This window comes from Phlebotomus argentipes, unplaced genomic scaffold (assembly GCF_947086385.1).
Source record: "Phlebotomus argentipes unplaced genomic scaffold, Phlebotomus argentipes genome assembly contig_5, whole genome shotgun sequence".
In the NCBI taxonomy this organism is placed as follows: Eukaryota; Metazoa; Arthropoda; class Insecta; order Diptera; family Psychodidae; genus Phlebotomus; species Phlebotomus argentipes.
Window position 1 is genome coordinate 12321716 of NW_026776165.1, and position 23847 is coordinate 12345562.

Genomic DNA, 23847 nt, shown 5'->3' on the forward strand with positions numbered 1-23847 from the left:
GGATTCCTGCAGTCAATTAAGAGGGATCCATGACAATTACCGAGAATGTCAGTGAATTTGCATAAGACAATCAAACACAGTTCATAAATTATCTGCGCAAGTTATTGAGAACTTTGCGGCAAATTTACCCGCATGAGAGTCTTTGGAAGCCCAGAGTCATTGATTAATTGCAAAATGTTGAAGTGCATAATGAAAGTTTTGGGGAGACTTTCATCACCCTTTCCGCGCCAGTCCGAGAGAGTTGGTGTAAAAGGTGAAAAATTGATGAAATTGCAGAAGCAATAAAACATGACATATCCCAGTAGTGAAATTATAAAGTTGAGCATTTCTTGTAAACCATTTCTCATCCCCTCAAAACCGACTGATAAATAGGCGGCAATGTTTGGAATGTTGGCGAAAGAAATAAAGCACTTTTCCACCCATTATCTCAGTCTTTGGCCCCATAAATATAGCAATGGGAGAGAGAGAGAGATATTCCGAGTGGCGGTGTCTTATTCAACACTGTGTACTGCATGTCATGAAATATGCAATCCGCAATCAATAATTCATATCAAAATTACACCAAACATATCAGGGCCCCCCGATTGCACAGTCGTTTTCGCAGTGGGCTCGAAAAACTTTTCCCTGCCACCCCATTTCGCATATTTCTGCCTGGCCTTTTTTTCCACAATTCCCCTGTCACTTTTATGAACTACTGTAACTCCTTGCAGAGAGAAGGCCTCGTCTTGTGGCCAAAACCTCGCTAAACTAATATTTCATACAAATAGTACTAATTTAAATTTGTTGAGAAACATTTTTTTTAACAACTCCCAAACGATTTGCTCTCTCTCTCTCTCTTCCTCCATTCTGCACTGAGAGAAAAATCGGACTGAAATTTTGTTGATTTCGGCATCCAAGAATAATCAGATTGAAAACCGATTACCGAAGATTTTCGTCTTATTAGTTTTAAGGAAGACTTGAACTCAAAAGAGAAGAATGAATTCCAGAAATTTTCCTTCATAAAACTAACTTTTTTCGGGCTAGAAAACCATTTTTATTACTTGATTTTTATCAATTTTCTTCACGAGCCCGTAAATATAGGAATAAAATTAAGAATAATCTGTTTTAAATATGGTTTACTACGAAATCGACTTGCTTTGATTCAGTAAAGAACAATTTCAATTACCTTTTTTAACATTTATATACCGAAAAAGACTTAAAATTATACTGGAAAAAGTATTAATTTTATGCGAAAAAAGAAAATTTAATTTTAAAACTCTCGAAAAGCTTGAAATTATACCAAAAAGGACTCAAAATTAGGAAGATACAGGGTAATTTTAAGACCTGTTTAGGAAAACTAATTTCAAGAATACTTCATTTCTTGATTTAGAAATGTTTTATTTATTTGAGTGTATGAAAGCACTTGGAATAATTTGCTTGCCAACGATTCTGTCGTGCACAGCTTTCGCCGAGTGTGTCAGTGCTTTTCCGTCCGGCAATTTAACTATTCTCGAGAATAAGCGTAGAAAAAAGTACATCTGCAATATTTCGCAATGCAAATTGCAAGGGAGACACGAGAACTTAAATGGGAAATTGCTGAAGAGACCTCAAGGCGGGGGGCGCGGCTAGGGTGAAAACAATAAAAAGCGCAGTGGTTTATCACTGAAATTCTCAGTGTGAAACTTCAAAACCACCCTCGGAGTTTTGCGACACTCAACAATTTTCGGCCAACTGCGAGGGGAGCCATAAAAGTGTCGTGATGGGGAAAAAGAATGGCCCCAATTTCTCAATTTGCGACACAAACAACAGACAGCGAGATGGGAAGTGCAATTGCAATGGAAATGGACAAATGATTGTGCCATTAAATTAACACTATTCGGAAATCCCGAAGAACCTCCTCAAGCAATCACATGTCCACCTCGTGTCTGATTATATCAATAAAGGTAACTTGCTCCTAATGAAAATCATCCCCAACACGACTTTAACTTTACGACAAGAGTATTTTGGGCTAATTTACACTGGCAGGTCATTTTCATGTTACATGATAGAGTTAAATTGAGGGTAAAGAGGGCTCGCAATGCGCAATATGATTGACTTCCAGCCAATTTACAGTTTTGCCAAAGACAATTGAGAAGAAAATAGTGATGCTGAGAAAGAGAAAACGTCTCATAGGAATTATACGAGCAATTGGCATGTTCTTCTGCAGTGGAGAAAAGCTACATCAGAGAATGTCCTAATAAAACATTTCAAATGGACACAGATCCTGATGTATTTCTGTAGGATTTTGCATTTCTTTCGATAGAATTCAATCGTAAACAGAATCGTAAAACGTCAGGGCAATAAAAGACGTGTGCAAATATCTCGAAGGAAGTGCATGGGATATAAAATTCGAATAATTATTTTAAATTCATGCAGTAATTTCCGCCATAATGGCCCTAACTTGGGGTAGAGAAAAAAAAAGATTTGAAAGGCTTTTCGGGAGCTCTTCAAGGCGGCCAAATAGCTCATTTTCGTGCATTTTCCATTCCACCACTGCGAATTCTTGCATAAAATTAAGCATGAAAGCCCCACTGAATGGCAGAAAACTTACATTTCCCCCTAAATCCCATTCCACTCGAAGGGACCGCTCTTCGTGCAATGACGCCCCCTTTTATTTCTCTATAACCTTAATAATAAAATATATTATGGAAGTTCCCAGATAGGACAACCCAAACCCAATGCACAATGCGACAGTATCCAACTCACACAATTATCGAAGGGGATGGGGTGGAAAATGCAATTTCTCTCTCTCTCGCTCTTGTTCTGCACAAATTTGCAGTATTTGCTGTTAGAGTTTCCCAAACTATGCCATACATTTGCTATAATTGTAATTTAATAATTGACTAATGAAAGTCCAAAATATTCGCAGTAATTTTATATTTCACCACAGAATAACTTCCATTTTGGAATAGTTTTAAATTTCGATTAAAAACAAACACCCTTTTCAGCTGAATTATTAATAATTCGTGACGGTTTTTGTTTGAATATTTGTGGTGATTTCGAGACTTTTCCTCATCATGCTGCACTTTTACAACTGCAAGAGTTTTCTTTAGAAATTCCTTATGGAGTCTCATGAGGAATTCATGAGGACGACGAACGAGTCTTCAATATTATTCTTTGAAGTTTGTTGCATAAATGTGACAATAGATAGGAAATTCTGAATTTTCCTGATCTAGCTTTTGAGTAGGGAAAATTATTGTAGCAGTGAAACATCTTCTCAAGTCTAACCAGAAGGATCAGATAATTAAAAAAAAAGTCCATGAATTAGTTAAGCACACTTAACTAGGGAAGAGCAAATCGAAGGAGAACAGAGAATGTTCTTTTCATAGACAACATTGTCTTCGTGGAAGGGTTAAGCCGCAATTCCAACAAGAGAGAAAAAAAATTCAATGAAACTTTCAAAGGCACATCCAACCTCTGAGTGTGTCCCAAATCCCAGGGAAGATTCATTAAATCCCCTCGAGAGCGACCCCAAAAGTGGTTAGCTGAATTGTAAAAAGTCTCCCTGAGATTTTCTTTGAGATGCAAAACTTTTGTGATTCCACTTCTTCTGGCTACCGCGGCTGCTGCCAACCACTTGGGGCCCCATGTGACGGGGGGTGAATTCCAAATTGGGTGGCGACGAGCGTCAGAGGGTAGACTGCAGATTTTGCATTGCGGATGAGGCCATTGTACTCTCTCTCCGCCTGTGTGCATGGCAGCCACACCGTGAAGCGACATGGTAGTTGATTCAAATACAGTCACAACACACTTTGCGAAAACCCCACCCTGGATGGCGCTGGGTGGAATTGGGCAGAGCGCAAGGTGGCCCCTCAATTCAACTCCAGACCTCCCCCGGCCTCGGGGAATCGTTTGACACTCCAAACCACCCCATATTTCGGGGGCTCCGGATGCTGAAACACAGCCCAGGAACGCCTGGGGCTCTCTTACTCCCCAACCCCACTCGACTTTTCGACGCTGAGGATGAGTTGCAACACTCCGTGACACACATTCGAGCGAAATTGAGCCCGAAAGAGGAGGGGAGAGACAAAGAACGGAGCTCCCAGATATTGAGATTACCACATTAGCACGCGCCAAGGAGAGCTCGCAAACTGCAAAGCTTCTGCGGTGGTTGGAATTCATTAAAAAGATCTATGGGGGCTTCTAATGTACATTGGAAAGATACACTTTCCACGGTTCTCGGGTGCAATTGTCCAAGGATATTCTGGGTATAAATAAAATAAAATATCCCCTTCACTGCAATTCTAAATTGTGGTGTTTGGCGCAAATAGGTCACGAAAATGCAACGCAAAGCCACCAGCAAAAGAGATGAAAAGTGCGATGAAACAAAGTTCAATATTTGCAGTGAATACCAAAAAACCCAAAAACCTCCCAGTTTTTTTTCCTCCTCCCAAAACAATCCACAAAATGCGATAAAGCGCACTTTTTATATGCCTCATCAGCAACTGAAAATCACTATTCGCAGATAATTCTTTTCCCACACACACTCTGTCTCTCTCTCTCTCTCTCTTGGTCAGATGGCTTTCTGGATGAAAAACAATGAAATTAATGGGAACAATTGAAAATATTCCAGCCATTTCACATATTTATGCCCATTTTCACCACTCAAATGCATTCCAATAAGCGAGTGAAATGCAACAATTTCGGTGAAAAATTGATTTAGCGTGAAACTGTGACAATTTGTGCGATTGATTATTGAAATTTCAACTGATTTCGGTGGGACAATAGTGAAGCAATCGCTCTAAAAATGACCATCTGATTAATTGCAGCCGCATTTGTTGATAGACTTTTTTGCTCTGTGCTCTTGTATAAATTAGAATTGATTATATTCCCACTTCTCGGCCATTTGTAGGTGTTTCGGCTTTTTTTTCTACACTGTCGGTTTTGAAAAGTGGGAGTCGAAGCGACTGTCACTCAAGTTGAGATTAATAAACCCCCAAGAAGTGTGTTGGATTTAAGTGATAGATAAATGTGTTGTAGATTTTTTTCGGGGGTTGCTTTGGTGGCTCACCGAATTGGGGAGGAAAAGTGCGAGACTGGTGCGGACTTGGTGGCTCACAGTGGGCAATCTCGAGTGGCCACGGCGCCTCCACTCGACAAGTGGGCAGAATCTCGGTCTTCCTCCGGACTGTGAGACTCCAAAGCATTGACAATTGTGGCCAAAGAAAAATACACCAAGAGTGCACCATTTACGGACTTCAGCGGATACATTTTCAGCAATTAAGCCTCTCAGTGAGTGAGGCAATCTTGGGCTCTTGAGAAAGCTCTTAGAGCTGCTCAGAGTTGAATAGATAGATAAATAGATAGATAGATAAAATAGCCTCAAATGTGCCTGTAATTCAGTGTACAATCTCGGGAGATAAAGGGTTAAGACAACAAGACGGAGAGTCTGTGCAAAAATGGTAAAATAACTTTCCCCCATTGAAAAGTGGGACAATCTATTGCCCTTTTCTAAACTTTCTTGACATAATCTTTGCCTCACTGGGATTTTCTCTCTCACACTAAAGAAGGCCCACTTTTGATTCAATGGCCAAGATTTATGGTCCAAAGGGAGGAAATTGATTGTGGCGAATGAGAGGGAGAATGTTTGAGGCTAAGCAACAAATTATCCTGGATGGGGACACTTGAGTGACCACAGAAAGTTGGCAGGAGTGAACATAAAAGTCAATGGAGCAGATGATATAAATTCCGAATATTTACCGGGCCAAGATCGCATTGGTGAAGCTGGTGAAACCATATTCAGGAGCCACTCTTTAGTGCTCCAGGGCAAATAAATAGTGAGCTCGGTCCGCATGAGGAAGAGTCCTGCAACGTGGAGAGATGCAGTGGTCAGGATGGGGAAAAGGCCATCTCATATCTCCGCGTCAGTGGGCAGGGAAAGTGGGCGGCCGAGTCAGGCAAGGGGAAAGTCATTCGCGATTTCAGAACATTAACTTTGTGATTATTCAAATATTTTTTTGATTTGTTGTGATTTTTTATTGAAACTTTGATTATTTTTGATTATTCTTGAAACAACAGAAACAGAAAAAAACAAAAAATTTGCCAAAAGCTAGATTCGAACTCCTCCAAAGCCAAATTTGCCTTTGGGAAATGTAACCGGAACTTGTACATGTCTTTCAAGCTTGATCAGCTGATTAGCAGATGATGAAAGCAGGCTTTTTGAGCATAAAAAGGTTCATTTTCGCGCTTGAATTTCCTTTTCTTCTGGCCAGGAAATCATAGAGTGTGAGAAGATCGAGAAAATAATGCAAAAAATGCGATATAATTAGCGTTCCCCACGCCAACTCTGCTGCCCTCTGGCGGCGATATGTAGGGAAAATAATCAAAAATTTAGATATTCTTAAATTTTTGTCTTGTTTTTCTTTGCAATTTAGATTTTTTTAAATTTTTTCCTGAGTAAAAATCAGTATTCAAATATTTGATTGAGACTGTTGAGATTCCTCCGAAATCGGCTAGTGACTTACCCCTTGTGATCAAGCGGCTGCTGTGGCCTTCCGACTCGAGTCCCCCCGGCAACAGTGTGACCACAAAGAAGTGGAGGGAATCCCGCCGTGTGAAATGGTGTGTGCATTTTTAAACGTCCAGTTTGCATATTAAACTCCCGTCCCAGCGTGTCCTCCACACCGAAAAATTCCAATATAAACGTGCAACTGTGGTGCGCCCCAGACAACACACTAAATTCATCCATTATTTATCATCTTGGTGACCGTACTGGAAACCCGTGTACGAATAATGTCCAACTCTGTGCCCGTGAATATGCCGCAGACTCCTCGCCGTCTTCCCCATTCCTACTTCGGGGCACAAGGACTTCTGCCCCAATCTTCCACTAATGAAATTTCGCACTCTCAATCATGTCAAATTTTGTGGGCAAGACGACATGGTGTCTCCAGTCATTTCGCCATGTCCTCCTTTCCTCTGCATAAATCCATCCACAGATGGGAGATTTAAATTCCACCACGAAAACTGTACCGCACAAGAATGTCTTTGGCTATTCAAATTTTCCGAATATCTTTAGCATTTCGGAATTCCAATACTATTTGCTTTGATTATCTGCTGGAGACTGAAATTTTTTCAAGCATCTTAAGTAGTTCTCAGGCACTGAATTGACACATAAACTGGGTTGAAACAGTAAGTCTCAGAGGTTTTCGTGAGACTTCCCAATTTCCTCTCACAAAAACAACCAGTATCACCTCTGCAGATCTTGCTGTATTTTTATGACCATATTTTAATTTCTAGCCTCACTCTGTGTTATATTTACGTACTTTATGTTTCGATATGCAAATAGACAATTGAATTTATAGCTTATTTGCAATGTTTTCCAGATTACCACAAAAAATTAATTAGTTTTTTTTCACAATTTTTGATAAACCAAAATTAAATGAGTTCCAATGATAACAGCAAAATACTTAACATTTGCAGTGACATGAACAAAGAACTTTCTACAGTGAAATGAAACTGAACTAAGAAGTGGAAATGCTCTCGTTTAACATAAAAAAAATGATTAGATATGCTTTTTAGTATTCTTATGGTGAAAACACAGCATTTGTAATTTGTAATTTGTCCACGATCATCTCTTTCTTCCCCACGCGTATCGTGTATTTTCTTCCTACTCGCACAGTGGCTGTTCGACATGTCAGAGTCAGGTGGGTGGGGTGGGGGGGGGTGTGGGTTTTTGTGTGTTTTTAGCTTCACTCATTTGTTTTTAAAGTGTGCACTTCCCCAAAGTTTTTCTTAAAGAATGTAAAAGTCGCGAGAAAACTTCATGTAGAAATCCTTTAAACGGTTTGTCAGAACCAAGTTATCGGATGATGTTCTCCATCTCTAAACCATACCGAGTGTTAATCCCCATATTTTGCTCAATATAAAATACAATAAAGAGTTTTCTAGTGTCGATGTTGGAGGGAAATAAGTGCAATAATCGGGAAAATACAGGCAACAAAGTTTAGAAGACTCTGTAGTAAAAAGCTGACAGTAACGATTTGAAATGACTATGAAACGTTTATTGACGTTCATTTATGAGAGATTTTTCCCATTCCAGCTTATGACGGTTGAAATTGGATATCATGTTTTGAGTAGAATGCATATCGTTCCTTTGGAACATTCCCTGGGTGCAATTTGACCCACCCTTATCGCAGTGCTTCTCTCCCCAATCTCGTTTGCATGTTGCCTGACAATGAGGAGCGAGCGAAATGGGTCGCCAAATTGCCTTGCAATCCTCCGGTATTGCACAATTCCGCCCCGAACATTGGCATTCCCCTTGTCAGGAAGACTGGGCGAACTTTCTCGGGATGTGTGCGCGATGTGGAAATATTCTCTCCTCGCAATCAATCTCGTGGATGGCGCTTATGTTGAATCACATTTTGTTATGAGGCACTATTCTGACCGCCGCGCACACAAGTGCTAAATGTCGCGCTGAGTTATGGATTGAGGAGGAGCGCCTGCAACGCACTCAGAATGCCGAATGGGCACGCGGGGCTCCAGGTGAATTGTCCGCACAGAGATGGAGAGAGAGGGAGAGAAGTCCAGGTGGGAAAACAAGAGAACAATTTGCGCAGAGAAGAAGAGGCCAGGAATTTGGTGTTGTGACTCACTCGCATTTTATGCCACTTCTTGGGAAAAATTTGCATACAAAATAGCGTCATCACGCAGTGGAAGTGTGTGAAATTCTTCTGTCTGTCCATTGAGTGATTGTGACACATGAGGAAGAGATGCGATTGCGGAGATGTTCTAAGGTTGGCGATGGATGGCCAAGATATTGAGCGTCGCCAAGGCGAGAGAGACAGGCTTCTTTCACCATCATATTCAATTACACATCCCACCCCGCCCATGAGAATTCCATCGCCAGCGACACAACCGGTTTATGAATAAATATACCATCGATTTAAATTGTACATCCACACAAATACTCAAAAGAGACCTCAACCAAACGCCAAATATATCGATGAGAATTCCTACTCTATAAATGGCACAAAGTGACGTCGCCATGTACAAACCATCTATTTCGCCTCAACTCACTATTATTTCCACTCTGGCCGGCCTTTAAATCTCCAGAGCTTTTTGCCCACTTTCATCGCTTTCGGCCACCCACTCGAGCGATTGCAGTGAGATTTTTCACCACCGCCCAAAGAGAGCTAACAAACTTTGATGGGGTGATAGAGGAAAAAGCAGATGCCAAACAATGAATCTTGCTCACGATGGTGAAGTTCAATCACGAAAGGTGTGTCAATTGCAGAAGACAGAGCTCGAATTCTGCTCTCTTCCTCGATATTTCAGCACCAATTTGATTTAACTACACTTTATTTGATAATGCGTCTATCTTGGCGTCAGTCGTCTTTCGGGTATCCTTTTCAGGACGATTGAAAGCAAAGGATAAAATCACACACGAAATCAATCTCTATTTGTCTAGATGTTTTTCTTTGATGACCTCAAAGTTTTAATCAGAAACTTTAAATTCTTTTCAATGCCATCAAAATTGACTGAAAAACTTCTTCTTTTCACTATTTTTCTTCTGATTTACAAACTTTCTGTTGCCAAAAACTTTTGTGTCTTTCAAGTTTTTTGCCAATCGTGGTGAATTTTTTTTCTTTCTCTTAAAACAATCATTTGGAGCGATTCTCACTCAATCAAGAAATGTTAAAAATTTATATTTAAATGTTATTTTAAAATAATCTTTTGCTATTCAGATTCACACGTGTTACGCATAAAATTGCGATTATGTTAAAAAAATGCACAATTTCTGTTAAGATTTCCACGACATGTGTTAATAAATTCATCACAAATGTTATTTGCAATTCTGCATCACACATATTAAGCCAATTTGTGTCATCTGAATGTGTTATTTTCAAACGATTTTCTGAGGTTCTGTCAAGGGATGTGTCAAAAGCAGAATGACAGATCGGAAGTGGTAGAATAAGTTCCAAAAATGTATCAATCTATCTATCAATGTGAACTCGCTTCTTCAAAACTTCTTAGCACTTTTTTAACGATAATTTATTTATTTGGAATGTGAAACTTCTATACTTTTCAAGTTTAACATTCCTCAATTTTAATGAGAATCGTTCCAATTATTCTACTACTGTTTTCTGATTGATTCAAATTGGTTTTCATTAGACAATCTTAAGAATCTATGATGATAAGACGATGAAGATTCGTTATCTCTTGTTCACTCTATTTTAGGTCTTTCAATCTACCTGACTTTCATTGGTTTGACAGTGTTCTACCGCCCATGTTGTCCTAACTATGCTCATAGTTTGTATTTGGGAGAATATTTCCTCCTTAGCGTTGCGAACGGTAATCCGTTCCATGGGAAACTGCTTGCTGAATCTCACGAGATGGGCATTCCTGAACGGCGCGATCTCAATAAAACGATGATGTGATCTATAAAATGTCATCATCACCAAAATACGCTACGCGCGGAGACTTTTTTCCGTCTAATCTTTGTTCTTTTCTCTCCGCCGAGCACTGAAGACAAGCACACCATCGACGAAAAGCTCTCTTGGGCGAAAAGAGAGGAGATTTTTTGATATTCAAGACATGGAGTCAGCAGCACCTCAGGAATGCGGTCGAAGCCATTGGGTCTCTCTTCGCCAGCATCGAGACCATCGCGCCAGGCCACATGGAGAATGACAATCTCACGGTGCGGTCAAATCCTCCTCATCATCATCAACATTGCTGCAAAGAGCAATTTTTCTCTTTGACATCAGCTCTCGGCCCTGCCGCTCTTGCACCACCATTTTTCAAAGCCACTCATGAAGAACACTGGGCAAAGCTCCGCAAATGCCTTTTTTTCCTCCACGTACTCGCAAATTCCCCGCTTTGTTCATTGCGAATTTCTCCTTTCATTGAACTCTGCTCAGAGATGTTCTCAAGGTGAGGGATTTTCCCATCTCTCTGCGCCACTGGGAAAAGTTTGCCAATCACATGTGGAGCTTTTCCAATTACACCCAGAGGCGAAGAGAATTGACTCTGGTGAATTGCAGAAGATATAAATTTCTTGCCAAATCGTATAACACGTCGAGGAATTAGTCATGAAGCGCATAGCATTAAAAATTCCACCAATTTCCCAGAAATATCTCAACTGAGACTGTAAATCTTCTTGGAATTTCCCTGATTAATCTCATGAGCGAATAGAATTTCGCATGGGAATGGTGAAATGAAAAAAGTGAAGCATGGAAAATCGATGAGAAAATCTCAAATGTTCAGCAAATGTGCAATGCAAATATACGCTGAGGAAAAAAGCTCTCAGAAAAATTACAAACATTCTCACAGGGAGAGGAAAAGCTCTCCTGGGGGTTGTTTTAATTTCTCGCAATTAACAATGAAAAAGAAAAAAAACACCAACTTGCTTCTAGTGTTGCAGCGGAAAAAATGCCACACTCACGCTATATTATCTGGGATTTACAGCATGTTTTATTTTCCATTCAAGCGTGATATTCGCCCCTTGGACGACACCCTGCGGGGGGTCAATTCAGCAAAATTGAGCTTCTGTGGCGTCATTTCGTCAAGTTACGCCAAAAGCCACACACTCGACGGTTGTGCAATAACTCTTCCTTATCGTCCGACGGCACCGCATTAAAATAATTCTGTGGTGACGCTGAGTTTCGGGCCCTGATTAGATTGTGTGTAATTTCGGCCGAAAATTACCGCACTTGGGCAAAAAGCCGCCACGTTGGCAGAGAAGAGTGCGGCGCCTCTCCAGGCCGATATATTGCATAAATCAATCGATTTGGATTGCGGACAATTGTGCAATGCCAATAAAATATGCAATGGGCCAGGATCTGCCCCGGGAGCGCGCGCCCAACAATGGGACAATGCAGATTTTCCGTTGAAAGATTCAAGCGTGGCGCGGCGGGAAAAAAGCGAGAGGTGATGCGGTGCATAATTTTATCACTCCCAGAAGGATTCGCTCGATTTTCCAGGGCGCTTCGGGAGTAGAGAGTGAGTGGAAAAAACAAAAACACCTCAATAATGCACTGCATCGGCCCGAGGTGTGATGCATTGGTCCACCGGGAGACTTGTTCACACATCAATGCACCTTCTCTGTCCATCGGTATCACTTTGCAGCCGCTTTGGGCCACGCGATAAGGCTCAAATACACCACAGTTTGTCCGCAGTGGTTGGCATTTCGCTGCTGAACTCGCATTTGTCAAGGCATTTGTCATTTTTACCATTTCATTTCGTATAAATTGTCTGATAGCGGACAAAAAAATTAATTTGAACGCCTAATTTAAACATGATAAAAGCTGGAACATTTTCGAATGCATGTTTATTAAAACGCTGCATTTTATAATTTTGCCAGAAAAAAAATTGCCATAGAAGATATGAAAAATACAGTCCAGTAAAATATAGCCATGTAGGAATCGCGCAGAATTCCTACGGAATTCTCCATAGAAAATCAGCAATTCGATCGTGTCTGAGGATTTCCGTCGGATTTTCAACAGCGTATTTTTCATTCTTCGGCCATAAACGACGGATTTTCTGTGGATTCTCCTGCAAGGATAAAAAGGCCCTAAAATGCCGAAATTGCATTGGAAATTAACTGGATTTTTCTGTCAGAATTCTACAGGAAAAATTGTAATTCCGCTAAAAATTGTGTATAAAGTTTCAATATGGTGGGCTTTGAACCGATTTGAATATTTCTTCAGTAATTTTGCAGAATGGCGGAATCTGGATTGGTTTTTACTGGGTTTCGCTGTGATTCGGGTGTGCAAAAACAGTCTTTCTTAGATTGTTTGAACATTTGTAACTCCAAAAATTGATATTCAGCGCATGATTTCAGTCCTTAGCGAGCCAGATTTCAAGTGATCATGTATAAAGAGAAATTATACAAGCGAAGTCAATTGAATTTTCTCCGTGTGTTCCACGAAATTTGGCAAAGTCTCTCATTTTCTCCCGATCTTGACCTCTATTTCAGTTGGTCGCTATCAGAGGAAATTTAATCAGTGTCACTTTGGGACGCTTAAGAGGCATTACTTGATATTTCGAGGCACCGATAGTGACGAGACCTTCGCACTGACCCACTTCAGAGCGCCTCAAATCAACTGGCACGGTCAGAATTTTCACGGATGGCAAAATTCTCTTCCTGTCAAACTCCCCCCAATCGCGGTGTCTAGTCCACTGTCTTTGTCCCGAATTCGCCGCCAGATGGTGAACTGGCGCACATCAAATAAATTTCACTATATTGTATCGTTTCTGATGATCATAAATGAACTTCCGGCTCGTTTTCGACAGTGCGCGCAGGCTTCTTTTTTCTTCATCTTCTTTCACTTCTCAGCATCTCGCGAGTGAGTGGACAGAAATCCATTTGAGCCGCGCGAGAATTATGAATCATATTTCTCGATTTTTATTGTTACTTATATTGTGCATTTGTGATGGATTTTCCTTGGGTTGGAGAAGGAGAAAAAAAAAAACAACAATTCTTCATTCACTGGCGCGGGAGAACCCGCGAAGCGTGTTCTAAATTCTCAAATCCCAAAAGTCACGACATCCAACATTGAGTTGGTGTTGCGGAACTCTGTGCGTTTCCACTTGGCCGCGGCTGTCCCGCTCTCGCCGCCGGACGATCGCGGTCGCGCCGTCTCACTTTGGCCAGCGAGACGCCCCTGGTCCCCGCGGGAGCGGTTCGGGAGGAGTATTGGCTCATTGCGAGTGGCCGCGAATTGCACGAAATTCCGTGGAGTTGAGAAGAAGAGGCGAAAAAAAGCGGCCCGAAGAAGTGACGTGAGGGGCTTTTATGGGCAACTTATGGATTCATCAGGCGTGAGAAATGCTTTCTCTTCTCTCTCACTCCTTCGCCTTTCTTTTTCACGTGCCGGCTATTTTTCACTCGCTCGCGCCCAAAATCTTCACTGGAATTCTTCACCGTAACTTCCGTGATGGCTATTTTCGGATGGACTCCATCTGTGCAATTCGGTGGCGAACAGTCAGGAATGGCCGCATGTGCTAGCCTTAATTGCTCATCGAACAGAATGTATTAAGGAAAATGGTGATTTTTTCCAGAGATAAATCTCAATATTCAAAAAATAATGGCCCTAAAAGTTCTTTCGAGATTGATTTGAATTCTCATAGGGGAGGAAAATGCTGCTGTTTTGCAAGCTAAGCGTAGAATATGTGGATTTTCTCCTGCAATTCCACCCATCAATTATGTAAAATGTCCGTGTGACATTTTACAGGCGATTACTTGGCCATTTGGCCGGTGCAGAGGGCGAGCATTGGAGCAAAAAGCGGCCAAATGACACCCCTTCGTCGGCGCAGGCGGCGTGGTCGGGCGGGTCCGAGGTGGCGTGCGTGAGGAGCACCGGGGCTCAATTATCTCAATTGATTTTCCCGCGGGCGGCAGATCGCCCGAAAGGCTGCCCACTGCGTCACACACTTCCCCAGGCGCCGGGGTGGGGATATGGCGCTCTCCAATGCAGCAGCAACGCCCTCCCGAGCGCCTCTCGTGCGGTGCATCGCCGCCTAGCGCTCGTCGCTTGGCATTAACGTAGGCCATGACCCACTTCGCACATTTCAAGGTCGATCGTTGACACGACGTCCGCAAAGCGAGCGCGGCACGGCGCATGCGCGCGCGGGGAGGCATGCGCCCCGGCCCGCCGAGGCCCCTGCCTACCCCAATGCAGTGCGGCCCGGGTCACTTCCGGGCACGCACGAGGGCCAGCGGCCGGGCAACGGTGGCACATTCCTCAGGGAGAGGCCGCGCGGCGCGAGTGTGTGCTCGAGAGCATTAGAGGCATTTTGTCTGCGAATTTCCAACACGATGTAGCGGTATTTCATTGAATTCCACCGAGTGTATTGACATGAATCCATGGCGGTGGAGACGCGCAGAGACTTGGTAGAAGCTTGCGGATGAAATATTAATGAAGAGATGCCGAGGAGCGACTCTTGGGCATTTTAGCACATGCTTACACAGGCCGCCAATCGGCTCTTCATCTTCGCCACAGGGCCTCGTCGGTCCTGGAATGAAAAATAAATACGGCTCTCTGGCGAAAACGTGACGCTGGAAAATAGGGGGAAATATATATTAGCGTGATACTGAAAATATCGCTGAGTTTCCACACAATTTCAGGGGATCTATTTATCGCCATGGGCCACTGAGTTGTGTGCTTTGTGTTGGATTAGCACCTCTAGATTCTACAAATGAGTAAATAAAACAGCTGCAGAAGGATCAGAGCATGTTGCAGAATCGACAATAGTCGTAACTGACACTCGAGAGCCTGCTTTGCAAGTTTTATTTCTTAAGAAATCACTCACAGCATCAAGAAGGAGTTTGTATGAAAGCAATTTAAAGGCATAATGAGATCTGAATTTTGATAAAGAATGACAATTGTAAGTAGTTTTACTGTCAGAGATGCTTAATCGATTTCTTCTTTGGCTGATGTGTGAGACCTTTAGAGACCAATAAAAATACCTTTCCTTTCCTGGCAGTTTAATCTCCTTGAGTATTAATTGAATTTAATCTTTCTGATTGTGAGAGCAAATTAGCTGATACGGGAAATGTCGATTGCTGCTATCGAACAGATAATGATAGCATAAAATATCTTGACATGAAGAAGATTCTCTTCTCCATCCCATGGAAACAATGGTGAATGAATCTTAAAGTTTCCTATAGTTTCTTTTGAGTCATTTCATTCGCAGAACGCATCAGTCAAGTGAATCTAATCAAGGAAGCGACAGAAGCAACTGCAAGCAATCTTTCTTCAGCATCTCTCAGTCCAATCGGAAAGCATTCAAGCCTGGCGCCTTGTCTGTCGCTTAAATTCAAATCAACGGGCGGCGGAACAGGAAGTTTGTAGGGCGCGCATTGGCGCAAAAACTGATTGCGAGCGCACCCCTGTTCCACTTTGGGGCTTCTTCCCCATCGCCAAAGAAAATCACCAGCGCCTGTGTGCCAACTCCCTTGCATTGCCATAAATCACAACCACGAAGACAAATTGAAAAGTCGTGAGAATTTTTCGGCATTCGCACAATTTTCTTCCTCTCCCGCGCGATACTTGCAATCTTGCGAAAGAATCCTCCTTCTTGTGCCATTTTTTCCGCACTCTGTACTCTTTCTCCCAAATAAATTGCCAATGTATCACACTTTGTACACACCATGAAATGTACAAAAATAATCTGAGAACAATTGGACGTGCGCAGGGTCGATCGAATTTTGGCACTTTGCCTATTTGGGTTGATGTGAAATTTTACACACAGCAAATTGAGCACTTTTCAGAGCAGAAAATCACTGGCTTTTTTTCTCTCTCTTCCAACTGTGTGTGCGCTTGATTATATTGCAAATACTCGAAAATTGCTAATCTCTTCGCTATGTCGAAAAAAACACACACTTCTTGCGCTCATCAAATTGGGCACATGACATTTTACTTGCTCTTATTCGGTGTGTCGCTCTATTGCTAGCATATTTGCTCGCTGAGCTGAGAAAAGCTGGGCAGAAGCATGAGTTCTTGGGTGTGATTCAAGGCGGAAGAGTTTGTCAAGGTCGTAGAGAAATAGAAATTTTGCAGATTTCGTGGGATTTCTTGTGGCTTGACCAAGTTTTTCTTCTCATGAAGATGACACGTGAAAAAAAGGCAACGAAAATCTTCAGCACAAATCTACAGCATTGATTTTATGAAATAAATGCTTTTGAGAGCCATTTCTTGAGCTTTTATGACACCATTACTTTTTGCTGTCGCGTAGATTTTGTGGGGATTCCCCGATTTTTTTCTTCGATTATTTCAAATTTTCTCATTACAATTTGTCTCCACTGCAGTTTTCATTATCTTCAACTCATTGGATATCTATTTTGAATGTGAGTTTGAGTTAAGTTTCGTAAGATTCTCGTATGTTTTAACAGCTTCGTAAAACTTGGTAATCCGTGTTATTCTGTTGGGTGTAAATGGGTGAAATTTATAGCCATAAATGCAGTAAATCTTCACACAAACAAAATAAAAGGCCACTAATCTGGCTTAACAACTCTAATATTGTCTATTTCCTCGTGGGAAATCGCGAAAAGCACGAAAAGGGACTTTTTCACTTGCCAACCTTCTTCTTTTTCCTCCTCCTTCTGTGTCCTCCAGAGACAATTCTAAGCTCAGGAGCGAATCTCGTGATTTATGACAGAGTCGATTGACCCGAATTTCCAGCAGTGCTTCTTTATGTGATGGTCTTCTCTGGCCAGTTGCGCATCTCACAGTCTGTTTACACACGCTTTACGGACAATTTGTGGGGAAATTTCATTTTCTATTTATTTTTCCCGGGCGGTCAGCGACCTCGTGGGCCGCCGAAAAAGTCTCTCCGCGCGCGCGCCACCCACATCGCGCCTTGCCCACTGAAGGAGCCCACGGAGAACATTCACCAAAGTCGCGAATGGAGGCACGATTGGATGCGGATGAGATAATCGCGGCTAAAAATAGAGTCTGTCCATATCTAACAACCACAGTCATCCCTCAACGTGACCATCGCCGAGGCTTTCTTGCTCTGGACGAGATCGCGAATTTTTTCGCCAAACTTGAGCGCTCTCGATCGTGTTTTTTGCAATGTTCATGAATATAAACAGTGTGTGTGTGTAACTGTGCGTGTTGAGCATCACATTTGCTACTCCCTGGCATTCGCAATGAGAGATCCTTCCTGGTGAATGTGGCACAGGAGAAGATGCGCGCCCTTTTGGCCCAGTTTTTCACCCACAAAGCTTGGACACACCGTGGCTGCTAATCTCAATTCGCGGCTGAGATTTCTTCTCACCACACATCGTCTCCGCATAGCAATTTCGGCACGAGAGTTGCGATGAAGAAAACTGATTTATGGTCGACAGCATTTTTTCGGGCTTCGCCACCCAACCAGAACCGTGGCAGGGAATTCACGTGAATTAGAAAATCCGCAGATCCGCTTGAATCCAGGAGACATTTTGCAGTTGATTTGGGCGAAATTTCTGGGTCACAATTACAGGCAATTCGACTATTGTCATGCCCACTTTGTCGCATGGCGAACAAGGGTGTTTTCTTGAGCGTCTGAGCAACATTTTCACATGCACTTCCGCCTCATTTTTCACGTGAAATTGCAAAAGTTCCCCGGGTAATTACTAAATATTGTTTGTGCAGGAGTTCAAACACAATTTTCCGAGTGTCTGCGAAACATTACCAAGGATGTTGACTTCGATTAAGTGGTGTACATGTCTTATGGAAAATCAACTTGATAACTTGAGAGATTCTGCTGATCTTTTCCTGCAGAAAGTTGAAGAATTTCTTAATAAATGAAGCGATTCCACACTAAAATTGAGGAAAGTTAAATTTCACACATGTAAAACTTTAACATTTAACAACAACTCGTTAAAACAATGTTGTAATTTTTAAAAAATTATTAAAATATAAGTAAGTAATTAATAAATTTGTGTTGTCCGTGATAAAAAGACAACCAGTGACGAGAAGTTTTCAATACAACAGCAATTTTAAGCCTTACACGTGGTTAAGAATTGCAAAGACATCTTAACATTCTTCAAGTTTTAGTTCAAATCGCTCCAAAAAACTACAAAAAGTGAGATTATTGAGTTGATTTTTGATAAGAAAACTGTTTTCTTTGACCAAAGAGACAATTTTCTGGTAAAATCCTCAAAATCTCAGTCTAAAACAGTAATAAATGATAAGAGCATATAATTTTACTATCAACAGAAGATTGTTAGCTTAGGCTAGAAGATCTAAAGTATACTGAACTATATTTCCTTTACTATAATTTGCTTTAAATGAACGAATTCATCATTCTTCCAAGGCTCAGCTAATCATCTGTTTCAGTTTTCAAGATAACAAGAAATCTCTATTGTACCTAAAGCCTGAATAGCTGTGTACATGTCTCGATTTCAGTCCTTTTCCCTTGAGATTATCCACCAAAAAAGTCAAACTTGCTTTCGCCACTACATTCAATACATCTGCAAAGCCCATGAAAAGATGTTTCAGTTGCTCACCTTTTCGCCACGTCATGAGCAATTTTCTTCGTTGACCATTGCAAGAAAAGGGTTTGAGTTGGTCTTTTGGGAGCACTCAAAATAGACAATGATGACATGGTAGATGGAATTTTCTCGAGTGTCAACATGAGACTTTTGCATTGGGCGTTGCCTCGGCGTGTGTGTAGGAAATTCTCAGGCGCGCGTGTGGTTCATTCATGAAACAACGCAGAAAAAGAAGGCTTTGAAGTGCGTGTGGAAAAAATCACGTATCAATGGAGCGCGGCTATTGAGAAATTTCGTCTATTAATCGCGCGCGCGGGAAAAGTGCGTTGGAGGGGCGCGACTGCATGGGATGATGGAATGCAATTAGAGTGTCTGACGAGGTGATTTCGGTGGAGTCGACAAATTGGCGCGAAGGTGGGATGAATTGTGCGCCATCTGCTATAAAGGGAAGAAGAGGAGTTCGTCAGTCGTGCGCTCAGAATGCACGGCGACTCCGTGGCAATTATCCACGAAGATATCTGTGGAATTTTCGACCATTTCCTCATTTATATGCGAGTGAGAAGCAGGCAGAATAAACAAATAATCACAAGGTCAACGGCCAGTGGGATTTGCATAGAGAATTCACCCCGCGAGACGGGACTTTTCCCATGCCATTAGCGCGGACTGTCTGTGGCACTTCCATGGGAACTTTCCTCCTCTGTGCCGGTGAAATTTCAGGCAGGACAAGATTGTGCTAAATTGAAGTCTCTCTAACAGTTTCTGCGCGCGGCGGCACAAAATGTGTGACTCCGGATAGATGAATCTGGCCCAAAGGCCGCGCTGCAGCATCGCGATTGAGCAAAAGCGGGCCCATCGGACCAAGCGGTACCGGAAGACAGTTCACATCTTGCAAATGTTGAAAACCGGTGAAACGGCGATTTTTTGGTCAGATGAGGAGAGTTGTTACCTCTTCGTGTGGCTCTCAATTGTATTATTTCCGTTAGTGGAATTCCACAATTAATAAAGATTGTCTGTGTGTGTAATTGTTAGCATGGTGAGCAGACACCGTGACACACTTTGAATTTCTTCATCAATTACCAAGTATTTCCCCACGATATTTACCTCCACATCTCTCACTCACACTGATTCCCATTGCCTGTCTCTCAGCTCAGGAATTTCCGTTTGAATCTCTCACCCAATTGACTCTCGGGCGACTCTTTCCCTATCAATTGCAATAGGGCTCCTCTTCGTTCTCGTCATTTTCCCTGCACACGCGACTATTTTGGGGGTTAAGCCCCGGGGAAGAGACTCTCCCAGGCCCGTCACGCCCAGCCACGAGGTTTCGGGGGTGAGATGGCGAATTGGCATCGCAAATTGCCACAGCCGAACACGCGCGCGGCTGAAACTCCAACTCTTTGGATTCCATCGAGTTCCAATTAAGGGCAAATCAGTCAGGTGCTCAGTCTCAGAATGACTTCGTAGCGGATTCTCTCGGGCATGAGAATGAGGAGAATTTTTATTTCCCAGCACGTGCACTTGCATTTTCATGCCATCGCCATTGTTAGTAAAAGTTTACATTTTTCTTCTATGTGTGCAAGCTCAAGGAAAGAAGAAGAAAAAAGAATCACTCCACCTTCCTAGACGCTCTTTATTGCCCTAGACGCGGTGCTATTTGCATTCAAATTCCGTCTCTCATGCCCTAGCAAATGCTCTTTGAAGCATTCCTACACAGCGACTAATTTATTACAGTTCACAATCAGAGTCGTTAATTATTCCTGATTTGAATTTGAATTGACGTTCACAGCAATTTTTTGAGATGAGAAGGTAATTTTAAGTGTAAAAGTACGCTATGAACGTTGAATAGCAAATGGTTAAGTTGTAAAGTGCAGAGAAAACGGCTTAGATATCATTTGGTTTCAAATACAAAGTGAGGAAATGCTTAAAAAATCAATATTCTAACAGTTCTGACATGAAGATCCTTTATATCTGAGACACGAACCAAGGAAACCAAGATTTCAAGGATAAATATGGTCTTGATTTTAGATTATACAATATTCTAAATGAGATTTTTAAATACAGATGTTATTCAATTATTAAGTTTTAGCTTGCAAAAAGAGGTAATTTTGAGAGATTGCTTTATACCGTTTATACAACAATTAAGCTATTGAGAAAGTATTTCCTCCTTACCTCTTCAGAAGGGGCTTCAAGAGTTCTTGTCTGTGGAAACCTCTTGAAGAGTGGCTCTCGAAGAGCACCTCGCGCCTCCTGGCCTGGAGCCTGAGGCCAGTGTCAAGGCGCCGCGAAGTGGGTCGCGCGGAAGCGTCTCACGGTGTCTCTGTGGCGCACTCTACATCCGGATGGAGTGGCACGCGCGCGAGACGAGAAAAGAGAGTGGGAGACTGTGGGAGAGATTTCATTGAGAAATCGGCGATGAATGATTTCAGGTGGAAGAAATCTCACCTTCCTCGAGACGCATTCCGGGCGGTGGGAGCGAGAGAGCGCACGTGAAATGCCAATTCGCTCGGCTTTGATGGTGCGGCCTCTGCATCCGGTAGAAAGCCACCAGCACAGCCTCTGAAACGATAGCGTACTGAAATTGTGGAGCGGTCGTTTACACTGGAATGCTGCCGGCTTTCGTCACTGCCCGGCCATCCGGGCCTTTGCGGCCGCGCGAGCGCTCTGCGAGCGGGCTTGGGGGCCTTTTTGCGCCGTTTCAGGCGGATTTTAGGCTATACAGGGGTTTCAGGAGGTTCTCGGGAGGGTAAAAAATCCTGTGGGGCAACAAAAAGGTGGGAAAAAAAAGATTGGCGCTTTACCCCAGAAGGGACTCGAACCCTCAATCCCCGGCTTAGGAGGCCGATGCCTTATCCATTAGGCCACTGGGGCGCTGGAAGCAATATGACAACGGCTGAGTCATATTTTACTCACCAATGTGTATCACATTTCCCCTCTTTCTATCCCATTTCTGCATTTCTCCTCTACACATATCGCTAAATTATACTCTACAGCATATTTGACGGTCAAATTAACCTCATTTGATTGAAAAACATTACGCAAAGAGCATTTTATCTGCAAAATTGGGATTTTAGTACAGCATAAATTTCCCTTCTTATATTCACCACTCGATGGGATATTTATACTCACCACTGACACATGGTTTTGTTTACATTTCATTCGCGATGGATAAACAAAGTGGAAATTGTGTGATTTGTGAGGAAAATTCGGCAAAATACAAGTGTCCAACGTGTGCAGTTCCTTAGTAAGTGCATCCAGACAAGATATCTTCTATTGGCGACTCTCTAATACACTTACTTTTCCAGCTGTTCCGTTGTCTGCTGCAAAAAGCACAAAGAAAGTCCGTGTGACGCGCCCCAAAGCAGTCTCAAGCCAGTAACACGTGCGAAATCCACAATCCTCTTCCCCACTGAAGACACTGTACCTGAGCAGACGCTGGAGATGCTGAGAAATTCTGCAGAACTCAAGGATCTTTTAAGAAATCCGCACCTGAGGCGACTTTTGCAGGAACTTGATGGAGTGCAGAATGCCGAAAAGGCTATGAGTGCAGCAATGCAAGAGCCTCTCTTCACGGAATTCGCCGATCAAGTTCTCAGAATTGTTGAGCCACAGGAAAAGACATTGAGAGAATGAAAAATGTGATAGGAAAAAGTGAATAAAAGGCGAAATTGTGTCTCGGATGTGTCTCTGATACCAAAGGGGCAAATAAGTGGTATTTTTAAAGGCAAAATTATATTCTTCAGTACATAATAAAAATCTAGCTATAAATGTACATTTGTTTATTAATTAAAAAAGCTATAAAGACTTCTCTCTTCAAAAATTGTAGTTTTTCGCCTCTGTTGGATTTTGAATTCATAAGAATATTAGGAATGATAAAAAAAAACTGGCTAGCGCAGACCGGAAGTCAGGAAATCATTATTGCCCCAATTTTTCGCATTATCGTCCCCAAACATTCGTCTTCGTCAATCAAGAATATAATTAGGTATTCAAGAGTTGAATAACGGCAAAAAGTTCGCAATAAATTTACCACAATATCTCGAGAATAATACTATTTAAATACTTGAAAAATGCCTAACGTTCCTACAATTTAATTTGTGCCACACGTGTCGCTCCTTATTTGCCCCAGATATTTGGCAAAGGTCACTTTATTTGCTGATATCCAGTGTGTATAAAAGTTCTTCAATTGGAATGGCGAATTCAGTGTGTGGTTAATTTGGCTTTGAAGATGGTTAGAGGGATTGCAGTGCTTTCTGTGGGACTTCTGTTCCCACTGTCTGTGTTCTGCTTCTCACTTTCGCTTGAGAAAAGCAAGGAAGTGAGTAATGAAGCTCCTGATCTTGGTCCCGACAAACAAATCACGGCTAAGTTCATTGAGTGCATTCCGTATTTGATTGAATGCAGTCACTACAACCGTTTCTGCAAGTTTGGAGAATGTATTCCGAAGCAAACTGTCGGCGGAAGTTGTGACTACAAGACGCCATGTCGCATTGACTTGGCCTGTGTTAACCAGCGTTGCAAGCGCATTCGCAAGAAGGACAAGGACAAGTATGGAAATGGCGGGAATGGAGGCGGAAATGGTGGAGGAGGAGGCGGTGACGGAGGGGGCGGAGATGGCGGCGGAGGCGGAGGTGGGGACGGCGGTGGTGGTGATGGAGGAGGTGGTGATGGCGGAGGTGGTGATGGCGGAGGTGGTGATGGCGGAGGTGGTGATGGAGGAGGAGGAGGAGGAGGAGGAGGCGGAGGCGGAGGAGGAGGCGGAGGAGGAGGAGGAGGTGGACGAAGATCTACCGAAGGTATTTAGAATGATGAAACTAAGTAATGTAGCACTTTTGGTACAAAACTAGAACCAAAAGCCGCTTCAATACTTGAAGATAGTTTAAATTATAGATTTTGATGGCTTTTTCTCTATTTTCAGAACT

General features: G+C 42.4%; 1 protein-coding gene and 1 non-coding gene across 2 annotated transcripts; one reads left to right on the forward strand and one right to left on the reverse strand.

Annotated features, from left to right (window-relative positions):
• Positions 1-21726: 21726 nt before the first annotated feature.
• Positions 21727-21799, reverse strand: Trnar-ccu (transfer RNA arginine (anticodon CCU)). Its single transcript has one exon. It is a non-coding gene; the product is annotated as a tRNA-Arg (tRNA).
• Positions 21800-22039: 240 nt separating this feature from the next.
• On the forward strand, positions 22040-23046 carry LOC132255376 (zinc finger HIT domain-containing protein 3). Its single transcript, XM_059751376.1, has 2 exons — positions 22040-22172; positions 22234-23046. The coding sequence occupies exons 1-2, from the start codon at positions 22093-22095 to the stop codon at positions 22559-22561; spliced, it is 408 nt and encodes a 135-aa protein (XP_059607359.1). The 5' UTR covers positions 22040-22092; the 3' UTR covers positions 22562-23046.
• The last annotated feature ends 801 nt before the right edge of the window (positions 23047-23847 follow it).